Source organism: Aethalodelphis obliquidens, unplaced genomic scaffold (genome assembly GCF_003676395.1).
Source record: "Aethalodelphis obliquidens isolate GAN/ISIS:26980383/991018 unplaced genomic scaffold, ASM367639v1 scaffold27, whole genome shotgun sequence".
Taxonomy (NCBI): domain Eukaryota; kingdom Metazoa; phylum Chordata; class Mammalia; order Artiodactyla; family Delphinidae; genus Aethalodelphis; species Aethalodelphis obliquidens.
In genome coordinates, this window is record NW_020837971.1 from 5,476,140 (window position 1) to 5,495,046 (window position 18,907).

Consider the following 18,907-nt stretch of genomic DNA (forward strand, 5'->3'; position numbering starts at 1 on the left):
CAGAAATCAATAAATCCTACAAATCAAAACACACCTTTAGGGCTTCCCTGGTGGCGCAGTGGTTGAGAGTCCGCCTGCCAATGCAGGGGATGAGGGTTCGTGCCCCGGTCCGGGAAGATCCCACGTGCCGCGGAGCAGCTGAGCCCGTGAGCCATGGCCGCTGAGCCTGCGCATCTGGAGCCTGTGCTCCGCAACGGGAGAGGCCACAAGAGTGAGAGGCCAGCGTACCGCAAAAAAAAACAAACAAAAAAAACACCTTTACTCCCTACCCCAGCCAGTTATTAAACATTTATCGGGACACTGCTGTCCTTGGAACACACTTTCAGAACTACTGATATAGAGAATGCAGTATGCTGAGAAAATGTATACAGAAATAAAAATGATGAGAGAGAAGATGACAGCTTTGAAGGACAAGAATAAAAATCGATCTAAAAATAAAAGGGGATTCTTAAGATAAAACCTGAACAAATGGAATAGAAGCATTTAAAAAGAAAACTATCCATCAGATAAACCCAAATTGAGGGACATTATATAAGATGAATAACTAAACCATATTCTTCAAGTGTCGAGGTCATGAAATACAAGGAACTACTGACGACTGGCACAGATTTGAGGAGACTAAGGAGAAATGAATGCAATATGGAACCCTACATTGGATCCTAGAGCAAAAATAAAAGGACATGAGTGGAAAACTTGATGAAATTTGTATAAAGACTTTAGTTTAATTAATAGAAAAAAAAAAAAAGAGGGCTTCCCTGGTGGCGCAGTGGTTAAGAATCCGCCTGCCAATTCAGGGGACACGGGTTCGAGCTCTGGTCCAGGAAGATCCCACATGCTGTGGAGCAACTAAGGCCGTGAGCCACAACTACTGAGCCCATGTGCCACAACTACTGAAGCCCACGCACCTAGAGCCTGTGCTCTGCAACAAGAGAAGCCACCATAATGAGAAGCCCGCGCACCATGACGACGAGTAGCCCCCGCTCGCCACAACTAGAGGAAGCCTGGGCATAGCAATGAAGACCCAACACAGCCAAAAGTAAATAAATAAATAAATTTATTTAAAAAAGAAGGAAGGAAGAGAAAACCACCTTCCTTGGCTGAGAAAAATCTAAGTTTTAATGTTCAAAAAGTTTACTATGTTCCAGGAAAAGTTAATTGAAAGAACACAGTTAAGTTTGGAAGATGTTTTTAATTTCTCAGAGAAAAGGAAGTTCATGCCAGCATCTTGGCAGAAAAATATAGGTTACCAACAAAGGAAGAGAAAAATCAGGCTGGCTTTAGACTTCTCTTTAACTTGAAATAGTAAAGATTATGGAGCAACATTTGTAGGGTTTTAAGGATAGAGTAAGGGACATGATTCAAGAACCATACACCAAGAGAATTTGTTGTTCATCCTTCAAGACAACAGAAAGTCATCTTCAGAAAGTAATGACTGAAGATCTAATACTTGCACATCTTTCCAGATAAAAGAGTTTTTAAAACTATATTTCCAGTCATCATAGGGTGAATCAAAATCAAAATTAAAGAATAAGGAAATTGTGGAACAAATGGACCATCAATGAATGTTAAAACTAGAGTTAGGACTACATAATCATTATAAATATGATTACAATGTTGAGTTCAAACACCAAAAATCAACATTAAAAGGAAAGTTAAATGATTAACAAAAATCACAATTAATAGGTATTTACATCTAGGTGAGTCGAAGTAGAAGAACATCAAGTTCAAGGGAGAATTAAAGTGTATCAGATCTCTTGCCTAACACAGGGGGAGCCAAAGTTACTGTTTCATTGTGACTTTGATAATTAGAGAAATGCATGTTAAAGCATGTTTTTAAAAAACATACAAATATCCACTAGTTAGAATACACAAGAGAATATGCATATATCTTTGAAATGCATTCAGATTATAGAAATAACACTTTTATAGCAAAAGGCAGAAAAGATGAGTACAGTGCAGTAACGTAAAAAATAAAAAAATCTAAAACATAAAGCAAGATGATAAAAATAAGACCATACACTCAGTTTTGACAAGAAATATTAGTCTTTTAAACTTCCCTCTTAAAAAGGCAAAGAGATTGAAATTTTTAAAAATAGAAGTTAGCTATGTGCTGCATGTAAAAGATAAACCTAAAATACAGCAACACAAAGGTTAAAAATATGGGTATACATAAAGTTATTCCACAAAAGAAACCAAACGTGACTGTATAAATAACAGATTAAAAAGAATTTAAGGCAAAGAAATATCAACCAGGATAAAAAATATAATTTTATGTGAACAACTGCTACAATCTATAATGAAACATACTACTTATTAATCTTTACGTGTAAAATAACAAAAATAAATTAATAGAAGCTTTGTCATAATAGGCAACTAATATATCACTTATCTATGACATATCGAGAATTTATACATATATGTGCATATACACCTAGAAATGTTCTCTGAAAGAAACTCTTTTGTTTTAAACATTCATGGATGATTTACTGAAATTGAGTATATAAACTAGTCCACCAAGAAATCTCAATAAATTTCAAAAAGTAGAAATAATTCAGTCCACATTTCTTGACCACAGTGTAAAAAACTAGAATTAAAAACATAAGCTTAATTAAGAAACTTCAACAATTTGAAACCAAAAATCCTCTTCTAAATAATTATTAGGTCAAAGTGGTAATCAACATATAATCAAATATACAACAGTTTGGTTAGAAAATGAGAACAATATTTATCAAATCTTATAAGCTTTGCCTAAGTTCTTCTTTAGAAGTAATTTCATAGCTCTATTTTTTATTTTAAAAGGAAAGAAATCAAATCATACAAATGAAAAGTTTAAAAAGATACATGTACATCAGGCCCAAGTCCAAAAGTAACCATTTAGAAAATATAATGAGAAATCATAATCAGAAAGGATACTATTCACAATGGCAATGAAAAAGACACCACAGACTATCCACATGAATAAAACAAAATTTTGAGACATTTAAGAACATTTGAAAGAAAAATTTTAGAAGTATACTATGTTCCTGATAGGGAGACTAAATATTAGAAAAATATGGATTAGTTCCCAACTTATTTTACCTTTAATTATTGACATACTGGTAAATATCTTACAGCTGGTTCTTCAAAAACATGTATGCATATAAATGTATATATGTTTACTGTAAATTTGTACATCTTACTATTTTCTTAAATAAATTTTAAAATTTTATTTTATTTATTTTTGGCTGCGTTGGGTCTTTGTTGCGGTTCGCAGGCTTATTGCAGTGGCCTCTCTTGTTGCAGAGCACAGACTCTAGGTGCGCAGGCTTCAGTAGTTGTAGCACGTGGGCTCAGTAGTTGTGGCTTGTGGGCTCTAGAGCACAGGCTCAGTAGTTGTGGCTCACAGGCTTAGTTGCTCCACGGCATGTGGGATATATCCGGACCAGGGCTTGAACCCGTGTCCCTTGCATTGGCAGGCGGATTCTTAACCACTGTGTGACCAGGGAAGCCCACATCTTACTATTTTACATTAACTATTTTACATATATAAAAGATGTACAGCACACAACTTACAAATAATAACATACACAATACTGTTTATTGCTAATTTCATATAGTCAGTTGATTCTCACACAATGTTTTCATTCATTGACTTTTGCCAAACTCATAAATATAGCTAGTACTTTTGTCTTCTCCTATGTGCACATAAAGGAAGAATAAAATTGTTCACTCTGATGTATTTCTTTTTTTTAACCAAAAAATAAAGTTCAAAAGCTTGAGGAATGGGTATAATTCCAATATGAATATTTTTATTTATATTAATGGGTAAGACAAAAATAAAACCACAAAGATTTATGTCCAGATTTCACTCATCCATCAATGATGTGACAGTTTTCAAGTACTGAAAAGATATTTCCTCACCTTTTTTGTGCTAATCATAATGTTGCAGCTACAGACATGACATACTTTTTTCCAATATTTTTTTATTGAAGTATAGTTGATTTACGATGTTGTGTTAATTTCTGCTGTACAGCAAAGTGATTCAGTTATACATATATATAGATTCTTTGTTAATATTATTTTCTATTATGGTTTATCATAGGATATTGAATATAATTCTCTGTGCTATACAGTAGGACCTTGTTGCTTATCCATTCTATACATAAAAGCTTACATCTGCTAACCCCAACCTCCCACTCCATCCCTCCCCCAACCTCCTGCCCCCTTGGCAACCACAAGTCTGTTCTCTATGTCCGTGATTCTGTTTCTGTTTCATAGGTAGGTTCATTTGTGTCATATTTTAGATGCCACATATAAGTGATATCATATGGTATTTGTCTTTCTCTTTCTGACTTACTTCACTTAGTATGATAATTTCTAGTTGCATCCATGTTGCTGCAAATGGCTTTATTTCATTCTCTTTTATGGCTGAGTAGTATTCCATTGTATTATGTATCTTCTTTAACCATTCATCTGTCAATGGACGTTTAGGTTGTTTCCATGTCTTAGCTATTGTGAATAGTGCTGCTATAAAATAGCAATGCATGTATTTTTTGAATTATAGTTTTCTCTTAATATATGCCCAGGAATGGGATTGTTGGATCATATGGTAATTCTGTTTTGAGTTTTCTGAGGAACCTCCATAATGTTTTCCACAGTGGCTGCACCAACTTACATTCTCACCAGCAGTGTGGGAGGGTTCCCTTCTCTCCACACCCTCTCCAACATTTGTTATTTGTAGACTTTTTTTTTTTCTTTTCCCCTTGCGGTATGTGGGCCTCTCACCGCTGCGGCCTCTCCCGTTGCGGAGCACAGGCTCCGGATGCGCAGGCTCAGCGGCCATGGCTCACGGGCCCAGCTGCTCCACGGCATGTGGGATCTTCCCGGACCGGGGCACGAACCCGTGTCCCCCACATCGGCAGGCGGACTCTCAACCACTGAGCCACCAGGGAAGCCCTTATTTGTAGACTTTTTAATGATGACCATTCTGACTGGTGTGAGGTGATACCTCATTGTAGTTTTTTTAATTGTTGATTTCTGATAGTTGCCTTTTTAAATTTAATTAATTAATTAATTTATTTATTTTTGGCTATGTTGGGTCTTCATTTCTGTGCGTGGGCTTTCTCTAGTTGCGGTGAGTGGGGCCCACTCTTCATCGCGGTGCACGGGCCTCTCACTGTTGCGGCCTCTCTTGTTGTGGAGCACAAGCTCCAGATGCGCAGGCTCAGTAGTTGTGGCTCACGGACCTAGTTGCTCCGCAGCATGTGGGATCTTCCCAGACCAGGGCTCGAACCCATGTCCCCTGCATTGGCAGGCAGATTCTCAACCACTGCGCCACCAGAGAAGCCCTCATTGTAGTTTTGATTTGCATTTCTGTGATAATTAGCAATGTTGAGCATCTTTTCATGTGCCTATTGGCCATCTGTATTTCTTCTTTGGAGAAATGTGTATTTAGGTCTTCTGCCCGTTTTGGGATTGGGTTGTTTGTTTTTTTGTTGTTGACTTGTATGAGCTGTTTGTATATTTTGGAAACTAAGCCCTTGTCGGTCACATTGTTTGCAAATATTTTCTCCCATTCTGTAGGTTGCAGACATGACACACTTTTAATCTGCTACCTTGTCTTCTCCAGTCTAAACAATCAACAAAAAAATAAATCAAACCCTAATTTGTATTGTATGGCATTTTTCATGGTACAGAACACTCCCATTTTGGCTGGTTCTAAGCTACCAATGAGAGAGGTCACTGAACATGGAGTTGGGAAGAGGTGCACAGTGCTGTCATATTTTAACCATACAGATACAATGGTCATAACCTCTAGAACATAGATGATAGTAACATGTACAAAAACATTAGAAGGTGATGAGTTTTTAGTATGTACTACCTATATAAAAATTTTAGATATATAAAGAGGTATCACACATCACTTGAGAAAAGTTTTATTCAATAAATGATGCTGGAATAATTGTTTAGTTATTTAACAACTCTTTTTTTTAAATTACTGAAGTATAGTTAATTTACAATGTGTTAGTTTCGGTGTACAGCAAACTGATTCAGTTATACATACAAGTATACATATATATATTCTTTTTCAGATTCTTTTCCATTATAGGTTATCACAAGATATTGAATAGGGTTCCCTGTGCTATACAGTAGGTCCTTGTTGTTCATGTGTTTTATATACAGTAGTGTGTATATGTTAATCCCAAACTCGTAATTTATATCTCCCCCTCCCCTGCCCCACTATCCCCAAGGGTTTAACAACTCTTGATGTGAAAAAATATATATTCTTAGCTCATGGACTGCACTAAAACAGGCTTTGGGCGGCACAAGTCATAGTTTGATGAACCTGTTAGATCACTGCTTCATTTATCTACCAAAATTAATTCTAGGTTGATTATAAATTTAAATAAAAACAAATCATAGGGCTTCCCTGGTGGCGCAGTGGTTGAGAGTCCGCCTGCCAATGCAGGGGACACGGGTTCGTGCCCCGATCTGGGAAGATCCCACATGCTGTGGAGCGGCTGGGCCCGTGAGCCATGGCCGCTGAGCCTGTGCGTCCGGAGCCTGTGCTCCGCAATGGGAGAGGCCACAACAGTGAGAGGCCTGCGTACCAAAAAAAAATCATACAAGAAAAAAAATAAAGGTATATCAAATGCCTGGAAGGAGGAAAACCCTCTATTTTTTAAAAGACTCATGAAAAATTTCAAAGGAAATGTTTGATAGATTTGACTGACTAGAATATGGAAAGTCAATTAATGAGATAAAGCAAATATGTTACCACCTTTTTTTAGTCTTGCATATTTCCAGAAAATGGTTAGAGAGAAAAGATAAGGAAAATTACCACCTATAATTTTCTCTGTTTAAGCTTCTCTAAATGCCTCACTGTTATTTTTTGAAGGATCTCAAAAAAGTTACATTCTCAAAAATGGTTCATTCTTTCACAGTAGTTTGAAAACTGTTTTGAATCTCTCCCAATATGAGCATATACTCTTCCTGATTAGTCTTTTCCTTGGTGAAAATAAAGAATAATTGAATGACGTAAATTTTTGATAAAATTGAATATTCTGTCAACTCTTAGTGATGTCTTATATTCTCCTTTCCCTTCTTCTCCAAAGAAGTGCTGGCTTGTTAACAGTCCATAGATCAAAAAAACGCAAGCATCATGTTTCCTGGAGGTGATGGGGGTCCCAAAAGGTAACCAGAGCATGGCAACAGGGAACCTGGCTCTGCAGTGCTCAGGGTCTAAGGAGGCAGGATATTGGGGTTCTGTTGTAGAGAAGTCCAAACACTGGACTGGGATTGATGGGCCAGGCTCCAAAGCCCAGGAACGAGGACCAGAAAGAGATAGGCAGAGCCTAACTCAACCTACTGGGCAAACTGCTACAAGAGTGACCCCCAAATACTGGCCAAGTCAAGGCTAAGGAGGGAGAGGTTAGGCACTAGCTTGGGGACTTGAAAGCAGTCCTGTTAACAGAATAGGGGTACCAAGGTGGTGGGGTGTTAGTAAAAGGATCACTGCCTTTGGGGAATACTAGAGCAAGTCAGAGCCTAGAGGAGCATAACTATTTTCAGTGTAATACAGATAACACAAGCATTACCTTGGCAGGAGTCGCATCGTCCTGTTGGTGATAGTTGTGTTAGATAGATTGAGATACAGGACTCCTGGACAGCTCTCAGAGATGTATCTCATTGATTCATTGTGCATAAAAACACAGGGAAGAATCTTATCAAAGTCTAACAGGCTTTGCTATTTCCCTATTATCTCTCTATTATCTCACTCCCTACTCCAAAAAAGTATATGCGAGTCTTGGTCTCTTCATAGTCTCTGTTATCATTTATAAATCAAATTAAGTAGAAGGTGATGGCTTTGCTTGAAGGTTCATTACTCCCTCCCGTTCCCTTTCTTTGGAAATAAAGTCCCATTGCATCACAATGACACTTCATTAAAATCTGAACCCTTGCCAGTTCAACCCTTTGAGCTCATGTCAAAGTGTCAAACACTCCTGACTCGTTAGGTACATGAAAATGATTAAAAATGGATCCATTTTTAAATTTACTAAAATCATTCTGAAAGACAGAATGAAACTCTTTCAACTGGACTTCATTAAAAAGTGAGTCCAGGGCTTCCCTGGTGGCGCAGTGGTTGAGAGTCCACCTGCCGATGCAGGGACACGGGATCGTGCCCCGGTCTGGGAAGATCCCAATGCCGCGGAGCAGCTGGGCCCGTGAGCCATGGCCACTGAGCCTGCGCGTCTGGAGCCTGTGCTCCGCAACGGGATAGGCCACAACAGTGAGAGGCCCGCGTACCGCAAAAAAAAAGTGAGTCCATATTTACACATGTATATTGATACAGAGGTGTGTGTGTGTGATTAAGTTTCTGTGGTTCTGTTACTGAAGATATTAAAACAGCTAAACAGCCTTGCACCAAATTTACGTTAAGTTTGAGATGTCCTGAAGTAAAATATAGGCTGCATACGTGTTGGACATGAAATTCAATGCAGGGGGTACTGCAGGGGAGAATGTCAAAGATTCAGGGAACCCTCTCCCAGAGAGCTGAAATCCAGTACAAGAGAACAATATGACTGCAACATGAGAAAAACACAGAGTGATTTCAAGCATGAGCCCTAAATTGACATTTGCAAGACAGATGTGTTTCAAGCTTTGATTGCAATGGTGCTGCTTCTTGTATTGGTAACTATTTATAAAATGTTCTAGAATGAGTAGCAGCGGGTTTGTATTTATTTAATGATTTATGAGTCTCCCCAGGAACACTGAAGAAGTCTGCTAGTTTTAAATATTTGTGGTACATTGTCCTGGAAGAATAGGCCTTTGCAGGAAGAGGTAAACCGGCACTAGGCTAGGAGATGAGGTTCGGGGAAGAATTCTGCATGGTCAATATGGCTTCCCTGAACACCACTAAGGATGGCAAAGGTTTACTTTCAGCAGGACCATCAATGCCTAACATTCTGTTCCTAGCTGCTTCCTGGAATCATGAATATTAAAATAACAAAATCCTGTAGGTCAGAGCATCTTGCCCATGGGATAAGAATTGATTGATTTACAGGGGAAGCAAACCACACCTTAAAGAGAACACAAGGTTTTTTTTTTTAAGTTGTAAAACTGTAGTTCTGTTGTCGAAAGGTTCTATGTGCCAATGACGCATGAGAACAAGTCCAGGGCTTTCAATAAACACTGTACTCTTGCCACTGCATTCGAGATACCAGCAATTTTTCTAGACACTCCACCACCAAAATGTAGGATTTGGATATACATGTACAGATTAAAGAGTATACAGTACACTTTTTCCCAGCAGGAATGGAGAGAACAAACATAATGTGTGGCATTATAGTTCAATAGAAAGAATCTATCTTCAAAAATGTTCATGGTGCCAATCAGCCGTCAAAGTGATTGTGCACCTGGTGGAAGACGCCGGCAAAAATGCAAATGAAATGGGACAAGGAGGAGGATAGAAAGCTGGTTTACACCCTAGAGAGGTGGCCACACAGATGAAAATATATGGGAGCCAGCAAGAGGAAGATGAAGTAGGCATTATGTAACATAGAATAATCTGATTCCCTTTGAGATGAGGAGGAAGTTCAAAGGATTTTTGTTCTCAATATTTAAAAGAGCTCAAATTTCAATCCCCAAATGTTTGAGCACATAAATGCAAAAATTGTTTCAGTGTCTACATTGCAGGATGGTCCATGAATTTGTCTATGATGCACTCAAAATCTTTCCGGATGTAATATATTCATAAGGCAAGCTTCTTAGAAATCAGAGCTTTTTGAATGAATGTTACTCAACTCCTTAAATGTAAGCCTGTCTCTCAGTCTTTGTCTCAAAGGGAAAGACAATAGTAAAATGTAGCTGGATAAAGTTATCAGCCCTGTACATTATTAAACTCTAAAACTGGAAAAGACTTTGATGTTCACAAATTCAACACAGATGGAATTGTTTTTTTGGGTTTTTTTTTGTGGTACGCGGGCCTCTCACTGTTGTGGAGCACAGGCTCCAGACACGCAGGCTTGGCGGCTATGGCTCACGGGCCCAGCCGCTTCGCAGCATGTGGGATCTTCCCGGACCGGGGCACGAACCCGTGTCCCCTGCATCGGCAGGCGGACTCTCAACCACTGCGCCACCAGGGAAGCCCAGATGGAATTGTTTTGACTTTCCTATTAGAAAGCCAAATTAAAGAATATGATCTTTTATCCAAGTGAGAACTAAAGCTCCCTGAGGGCCAAAACTGAAAATTCATCTTAAATTCCCTATAGAACCTCTATTTTATAACATATAAGTTCCCTATATATCTTTGTATATAAAGATAAATATATCTTTAACATAGTAGGTGCTAAAAATATCCACAGAAAGAATGAAATTGAGTAGAAATCTGAAAGAAAGAACTGTTAATGATGAGTCTGGGTAGGTAGCATGGAAGAGCCAATTCACGAAGTCTTTTCACCTGTGCCAAGGGGCATGGACTTCATCCTGGAGCTGGTGCTTAATGAGGAAGGGGAAGCAATCAGGCCGTTCATTCTTTTCCCTCCTATCTCCAAGCAAAGAGCACAGCCGGAGCAAAGGCAAAACAGCAAGAGGAGCTTGGTGCATGCAGGAAAGAAAGCATAGCAGCTTGTGGCTGCTGAAACTTAATGTGCATGTAGGATTTATAAGAAGATGAGGCTGGAAAGGGAGGCAGAGACAAGACGACCGAGGGTCTCCAAGGTACAGTAATGTTAAAGAGCTTTGACTCTGTCCAACAGTGTAGATGATAAGTGTGTGTATAAATGATGGCAGATGATAGTGAAGTGGTCAGATCTGCCTTTAAGAAGGAATATTCTGTGTCCACAGGGTGTAAGACAGATTGGAAGTAGAGGAAAGCCTGGAGACAGGGACCAGGAAGGAGTTGGCTAGAGTTACATGTTCATTTCCAGCTTCTTTGGCACCACAGCTGATAGCCATGAAGACTTATAAATTGAGCCTATTGTCTCTGCTGGGGCCCAATTTTTTCTGTCTCATGCACACATGGCCTTAAACAGAAATATAGTTCATTTTTGTCTAATCGTTGAATAGTTTCCACTTTCCAGAGACTCCAACCTTGGACATATCTACGGGAATAATAAGAGCATTACATAAGTTGGATAAAATTTCTTGCCAGTGTTTAACATAGTTTGCTTTTCTCCATATTTAATCCTAAATGAGCACACAGGCGTGTATTTTGGCAGAATCTCTGTGTATTAGTGCTCCAGTGGAGCAAGTCTGAATCTATATAAACAACAGTAAAATAAGCTTCTTATACTCACCGTGAGTGTTGGACAGTCAGAGACATTCAGCTCTTGCAAGTTTCTACAGAGGCCTAAATCAAACAAGTTACACATTATTAAACACCGTATTACAAATCTTTAAAGTTTTTCCATCCTACATTCACTGCTGTGTATTCATCAGAAAACAAACAAAAACCCTGGCAAATAACTTGTCCCAAGTATATGGTTTCCTTTCCCCAGAAAAAATGATTTATTTTGGCTTTAAAATTAAAAAGTATACACATGTTTATTATTGTTTGAGGATTAAAGAAGGAAGGGGGAAAGAGAAAACTATTTTGGGAAGAAACTGTATATACTTAGAGCTTTCAGCTTTGAAGCACTTGAAGAAAACCAGTCTGCTTTTTTGTGGCATGACATTTTTGTTAATTTGGGGGGTTTTGTTACCTTTTAACGTTCAAACATACAAAAAAGTTGAGAGAATTGAAGAATTGTACAGTGAATGTACCCACCACCCACCCATATTCTACAGTTTATATTTTACTATATTTGCTTTATCACATATCCACCTGTACATCCATCTCTCTGTCCCTCAATCCATCTTAATTTTTTATGCATTTTAAAGTAGGTTGCAAACATCAGCACACTTCCTCCCCACAAATAATTAAGCATGAATATCATGAATAATTCATCATGCATAGTAATTAACAAAATATTTCTATTTTAGCTTAGAGTTACATACAGTTTACAATGAGTTGCAGATTGAGATGTGGAGAGTCAGAAAGGTCAAGTGCCTGATTAGTTCTGGAACCAGAGACACCTGCACAGCTTGTGCTCTGGCAGGGGAAACAAGGCTTGTGTTATACAGTCAGCTCTCTGGGTCTAGACTAACAGTAAGTAAAACTCCAAATCTGAGACAGAAGAGAAGGAGTGAGGGGAGGGGACACAAAACAGTGAATGGGAGGAATGCTTGGGGCAAAGAAGGGGAAAGGCATTCTAGATGGAGGAGACCTGTACAAGCAGGAAAACTCCAGGTAAGGGGGTGATCCTGGCATTCACACTGCTACAATGAATAGGAAACACATCTGCCAGTTATAACCAAAGAGCCCCACGACAGTAACAACAGAAATGTTATTAATTATAAATCCATTTTGAATATTTCTGTCTCTGCCAAGAATGGGCTATGTCCTAAGTAATAAGTACAAACCAAAACCAATTTCAGAATTTTAAAGATGAAAACAATTCTTAAAAATGTACAGCTCTTGACAGCAAAGGAAACCATAAACAAGACAAAAAGACAACCCTCAGAATGGGAGAAAATATTTGCAAACGAAGCAACTGACAAAGGATTAATCTCCAAAATATACAAGCAGCAGCAGCTCATGCAGCTTAATAACAAAAAAACAAACAACCCAATCCCAAAATGGGCAGAAGACCTAAATAGACATTTCTCCAAAGAAGATATACAGATTGCCAACAAACACATGAAAGAATGCTCAACATCATTAATCATTAGGGAAATGCAAATCAAAACTACAATGAGGTATCACCTCATAATGGTCAGAATGGCCATCATCAAAAAATCTACAAACAATAAATGCTGGAGAGGGTGTGGAGAAAAGGGAACCCTCTTGCACTGTTGGTGGGAATGTAAATTGATACAGCCACTATGGAGAACAGTATGGAGGTTCCTTAAAAAACTAAAAATAGAACTACCATATGACCCAGCAATCCCACTACTGGGCATATGCCCTGAAAAAACCATAATTCAAAAAGGGTCATGTACCACAATGTTCGTTGCAGCATTATTTACAATAGCCAGGACATGGAAGTAACCTAAGTGTCCATCGACAGATGAATGGATAAAGAAGATGTGGCACATATATACAATGGAATATTACTCAGCCATAAAAAGAAATGAAATTGAGTTATTTGTAGTGAGGTGGATGGACCTAGAGTCTGTCATACAGAGTGAAGTCTGAAAGAGAAAAACAAATACCGTATGCTAACACATAATATGGAATCTAGAAAAAAAAAAAAAGGTTCTGAAGCACCTAAGGGCAGGACAGGAATAAAGACACAGACGTAGAGAATGGACTTGAGGACAACACGGGGAGGGGGAAGGGTGAGCTGGGACGAAGTGAGAGAGTGTCAGGGACATATACACACTACCAAATGTAAAATAGATAGCTAGTGGGAAGCAACCGCATAGCACAGGGAGATCAGCTCGGTGCTCTGACCATCTAGAGGGGTAGGATGGGGAGGGTGGGAGGGAGACGCAAGAGGGAGAAGATATGGGGATAGATGTATATGTATAGCTGATTGACTTTGTTATAAAGCAGAAACTAACACACCATTGTAAAGCAATTATACTCCAATAAAGATGTTTAAAAAAATGTGCAGCTCTTGGAAGTCATCAGTAATACTTAAGGGAAGAATAGATACCAAAAAATATAATAACTAAATTTATGAGATTATTAATATTTTTATAGAGTGGTTACCTGAATTCATGCAATTCAAATATTTATCAAGAACCTGCTATGTGCTAGAAACTCTACAGGTACTGGAAATACAGCAGTGAACAAAATAGAGAAAAATTCCTGCCCTTACGAAGTTTACATCCTAGTTGGGGGAGAAGGACAATAAACAAAAGAAACAAAATATCTATTTTGACAGATGGTGATACGTGCCCTGGAAAGAAATAAAACCAGAAACGGAGTAGAGGGCGACCAGCGAGTGGGAAGGGGTACTACTTTTAAATACAGCAATCAGAGAAGTTTTTGCTGAGAAGGTGACATTTAAGCCAAGATGTGCAGGAAATGACAAGGACAGTTGCAGTTTAGCCTGAGCATTTCTGGAGCCCACCTTCAACATGATTGGTGATTGGGAGACAGTAAAGGAAAGAAAAAAATAAGCTCAGGAGAACATTCATTGGAGTCCAACTCTGATTTGCACATCTCAAAGCTGTAAGGAGAATCCCTTTAATTTCTGGAATCCAGTTTCAGTTTTCATAATGCTAAGTCCTAACAATGTGGAGTACTTCCCCTGGATCAGGCACTGCGAAGTGTTTGATGCACATGAGCCTGTTTCATCTTCCCAACAATACTAGAGGTATCCTCAGTCCCACTTTACAGATGCTGAAGATGGGGTTAAATAATTAGCCTGAGGTCACACAGTTCAGCAAGTAGAAGAGCCTTGATTCACACTCAGGGCCCAAACATTTAGCTACCACACCAGGCAAGTAGGAGGGTGTGGAGCCTCCTACACCACTCTTCTGCATGTGCCTTTATTAACGGAATGCCTTTGCTTAAAAATAAAAGTAACTTGAAAACTTGCTATTATTTGTCAATTGCGTTGCTCACAATGGTCTCTAAATATTTTTTCCTCCTGCAATCTAGGGACTCCACCGTACCTCAGCTGGGCCTCATTGTTCCTGAACTGCATTAGTTAAGATTACCCAAACGTGGATTTCAAAGGAATACTTTCATTGTTCCATCTGTCACACCAAGTAATTGGGGCCAGCTGGATGTCAGGATGCGCGTGGTAACCATCTTAATCCTGCTCTTCTTTTGTAAAGCCGCTGAGCGCAAAGGAAGCCCTGGGGGTGCGAGAAACCGAGTGAATCACAGCCGGGCTGGTGGGAGCCGGAAGGGCTCCAGCCTGGTCAAACGCTACGCTCCAGGCCTCCCCTGTGAAGTGTACACGTATCTTCACGAGAAGTACTTAGATTGTCAAGAGAGAAAACTAGTTTACGTGCTGCCCGGCTGGCCTCAGGATTTACTGCACATGCTATTAGCAAGAAACAAAATCCGCGTACTGAAGAACAGCATGTTTTCCAAGTTTAAAAAGCTGAAAAGCTTGGATTTACAGCAGAATGAGATCTCCAAAATTGAGAGTGAGGCTTTCTTTGGTTTAAATAAACTTACCACTCTCTTACTGCAGCACAACCAGATCAAAGTCTTGACAGAGGAAGTGTTCATTTACACACCTCTCCTGAGCTACCTGCGTCTCTATGACAATCCCTGGCATTGTACTTGTGAGATGGAAACGCTTATTTCAATGTTGCAGATTCCAAGGAACCGGAATTTGGGGAACTACGCCAAGTGTGAAAGCCCACAAGGACTAAAAAATAAAAAACTGAGGCAGATAAAATCTGAACAGTTGTGTAATGAAGAAGAAAAGGAACATTTGGATCCAAAACCCCAAGTGTCAGGGAAACCCCCAGTCATCAAGCCTGAGGTGGACTCTTCTCTTTGCCACAACTACGTGTTTCCCATACGAACACTGGACTGCAAAAGAAAAGGTTTGTAAGTTTCTTACTTTTTCGTTTTCATGGATGATTAAAAATGCTTTCTGAGGGCTTCCCTGGTGGCGCAGTGGTTGAGAGTCCGCCTGCCGATGCAGGGGACGCAGGTTCGTGCCCCGGTCCGGGAGGATCCCACATGCCGCGGAGCGGCTGGGCCCGTGAGCCATGGCCGCTGGGCCTGCGCGTCCGGAGCCTGTGCTCCGCGGCGGGAGGGGCCACAGCGGTGAGAGGCCCGCGTACCGCAAAAAAAAAAAATGCTTTCTGAGTCTTAGGAATCTCTGCATCCCACCATGACTTAGAATTTTGGGAGCATTTCCACCAGAAATCTTTCCCCAATGGCAATGGAATTTACTCCGAGCTCAAGGTGGTTAGTGATTTGGGGAACATTAGAGGAGGGTAGGAGGTATGCTCAGGAGGGGCAGCCATTTGGGTCCTACACTTATTTGCTCATTGCAAGCTGTGGCTGTAAGAAATTTCTTTAATTTTAAATCCAATGTAATTTAACTTATGTAGGTAAACCAGTGGGTATGAAATCAAGTGCCAGTGCTGTCCGTATAACCTGATTTACACCAATTAAATTCAAAACATGATATGCATCTGTGGGGAGATAATAACCTCAAGGAAAACCATGTGCAGAGCAGGACAGGTGAGAACACCAGGAGAAGGAAGCCAAGTGGGCTGTAGTGATGGCGTGTCTGTAGTTCTTATAATTTAGTCTCAAGGTTTTCAAAAACGCTTGCTAACATCCTGTATCTTAATTGTTCCCAAATTATCCAAAATAAAACATAAGAATATTGAAAAAAAACTAAGTTGAAAGTATTAATCCAAGAACTATGAGATTAAGAATAGCTTTCTAGACTATTACTTACTTTCTGCAAATCATTACTTGCTTTTACATCGCACACAATCTTGGGCTAGTAGTGTGCGGGATTTGTGCATACAGGACAAATACATGAAATAAGAAAACAGCTGGGAGATTTCAGTAAGGCTCCTGACATGTTAGTGAAGACATTCTCAAAGTGTGGTCTGGGCACCGCTAATCTATCCTAGGACAACAAGGCATTTGAATGTCTGTTTCATTTCTGTCATGGGTTAATAACTTATATGTAATATTAAATTAAAGCCAGATGTCATTGAATTAGGGTCATAAAGAGCATGGTATCATTCTTTCCAGTTATTTTAGGAGGCTTTGTTTTAAGAACAGAAAGGAAAGGTTAAGAGGAACATGGAGACTGGCTCCTCTCAAGGAAACCACAGGCAGGAATCTGTGGATTTTGAAGAAGCAGGAATAAATGTGTTCATTTGTCAGCAAAGTCTTGCTCAAGACTTGCTCCCTCTCTCTGACTGTGGAAGGTGACACTTGGTTAGATCACACCACGACTACATGACATCAAAAGGTTTGCTTACTGTGACACTCTGTGAATTATATATCGTTGATGCTAGAGTAGAGCAATTACAGTATCATAACCTGGGAGATGCCGTTATGGGATCCTCTGAGTTTGAGAGAAAGTGCTCATTAATTGAGAACCTACTATGCTCCAGGTATTCCACACACATGCTGTCTACAGCTGCTAACAAGGTAGTAATGATAGTATCCCCATCTACAGTTGAGGAAAATGAGGCTAAGGGAGGTTCAGTCAGTTGCTCAAGGTCTCATAGGTAAGCAGCAAAACTAAGATTTGAAACTTGGTCCACCTGAGCCTGCTGGCATCCGTAATTAATCTAACCATGTTTAAACAAGCAGCTGGAACAAAGACAGCATTAAAGAATTGCAGAGAAGTCAGTACGTGAAGTTTCTCTGTAGCCAGACTGGGTGGAATTTCCCTAACACAGTTAACGGTGAGTACTTGGTGCTTCATGACAAAGAGCATGTTTTACTAGGATTTCCTTTGTTATGCTTAAAAACTTGAATTATATATTTTAAAAACTAATACAAAGCTACTATTCCTAGACTTGAGTTAGAAAACCTACTTGATATCGCTAAGGTTCTATCCTCAAGCTAAAGTTAATTTGCACTTGCTGTGTCAGGTGACAAAGAGAAAATAGTAGAGTTAAGCTCGTTAATTATCTGAGAAAAATGCTATTAACACAAAATTGAAGATTTCTACAGCTATACCACACTGTAATTTAAGAAAAGATAACATAGTAGGAAATAGCTTTCTTTTTTACTGCTTTTCTACTCTGGCCATTCCCTCTCCAGTGAGCCTATTTCTGCCTTTGTCTTTTTTTCCATGATATTTTTCTCTTTTTTCTTGGCAAAAATCAACTTATAAAAATACAAATATATTTTTTATTGCTCTCCTTCCTCAAGTTACTGTTGTTGTCTAAACACAACCTTCCAGACATGCTCCATAAATTCATTCTTCATGCTTTAAAAACATGATTTACTGGAAAACAGTATAAATAAAGTTTATATGACATGCACAGTTAGTACATATATACTAACACTAAAGGACAACTCAAGGTCCTCCACTTGTTAGTGATGACGTAAATCAGAGCCTATACTTTTTAGATTATAAAATGAAGGGTAGTTTTGTCTTTTAATATCATCAATATAAATCACTCTCACTATGGTTGATATCAGTCTATTGATTCAGCTGATAATTTACTTTTCATTTTTTGATATATTGTTGATTCCCATAAGTTTAAAGTCAAAGGTCTTCTCTATTAAATTCCCTTTGGTACTGCCTGGCACAGGGCCATGTTCTTTAGATTGATGATAATAATTGAGCTGCTTTCTTTGCTCTTACAGAGCAGTAATTTAAGCAACTTTTAAACATAAAAATATATAGAAGTTAAAAATCATGGCTGGAACTCAAGTATGACACTGAATTTTATCCATTGTAGTTTTCCTTACCCCATTCTATAACTAGATAATAAATGTCAAATACTGAGAATAAATGTTCAGCAGTGTTCATCTCTAACTGCCTGCCAGAGGGTAGTAATACTTTTGATTGTGCTCACATGTTGGACACTATGTAGGATCTAAAGAAGCCTAAAACATGCCATCAAGAGTGGAACTAGCAGTGATATTAATGAGAGCTGCCATCTAAATGCTCTGTGTGCCTAAGACATAGCAGTTTCATGCATTGTCATTTACTCCTCACAACCTTAAAAGAAATACTGGTATTATCCTCATTTTAGGAAGGAAGAAGTTGAGGAGTAGAGAAGTTAGGTTGCCCTTTGAAGATCACATAGGCAATCCCTAAGCAGTTCCCAAGCCATTGGCCACCATGCACTGTCCTCTCTTCCTTCAAGATTCTGGGTATGCCTATTAACCAAGAAGAATATATAAAAGCCTTCTGGGTGCTTCCTTCCAGTATTGAACCCTCTTCTTAGGCTCTGTACAATTCATCAGGTACATGAT

The 18,907-nt window shown here is 39.1% G+C and overlaps 2 protein-coding genes across 4 annotated transcripts in view; one reads left to right on the forward strand and one right to left on the reverse strand.

Annotated features, from left to right (window-relative positions):
- The window catches only part of FBXL13 (F-box and leucine rich repeat protein 13), a 183,410-nt gene that overhangs the window by 82,911 nt on the left and 81,592 nt on the right, over nt 1-18,907 (reverse strand). Inside the window, 2 exon segments of the mRNA XM_027123825.1 lie at nt 7,578-7,677; nt 11,276-11,329. Coding sequence (XP_026979626.1) covers nt 7,578-7,677; nt 11,276-11,329 — 154 coding nt within the window.
- The window catches only part of LRRC17 (leucine rich repeat containing 17), a 102,057-nt gene that overhangs the window by 73,233 nt on the left and 9,917 nt on the right, over nt 1-18,907 (forward strand). For all 3 annotated transcript variants that reach the window (XM_027123838.1, XM_027123839.1, XM_027123837.1), the window contains one exon: nt 14,633-15,537. In XM_027123838.1, the coding sequence (XP_026979639.1) occupies nt 14,769-15,537 (769 nt within the window). In that variant the 5' untranslated portion in view covers nt 14,633-14,768. The remainder of the gene's footprint in view (nt 1-14,632; nt 15,538-18,907) is intronic.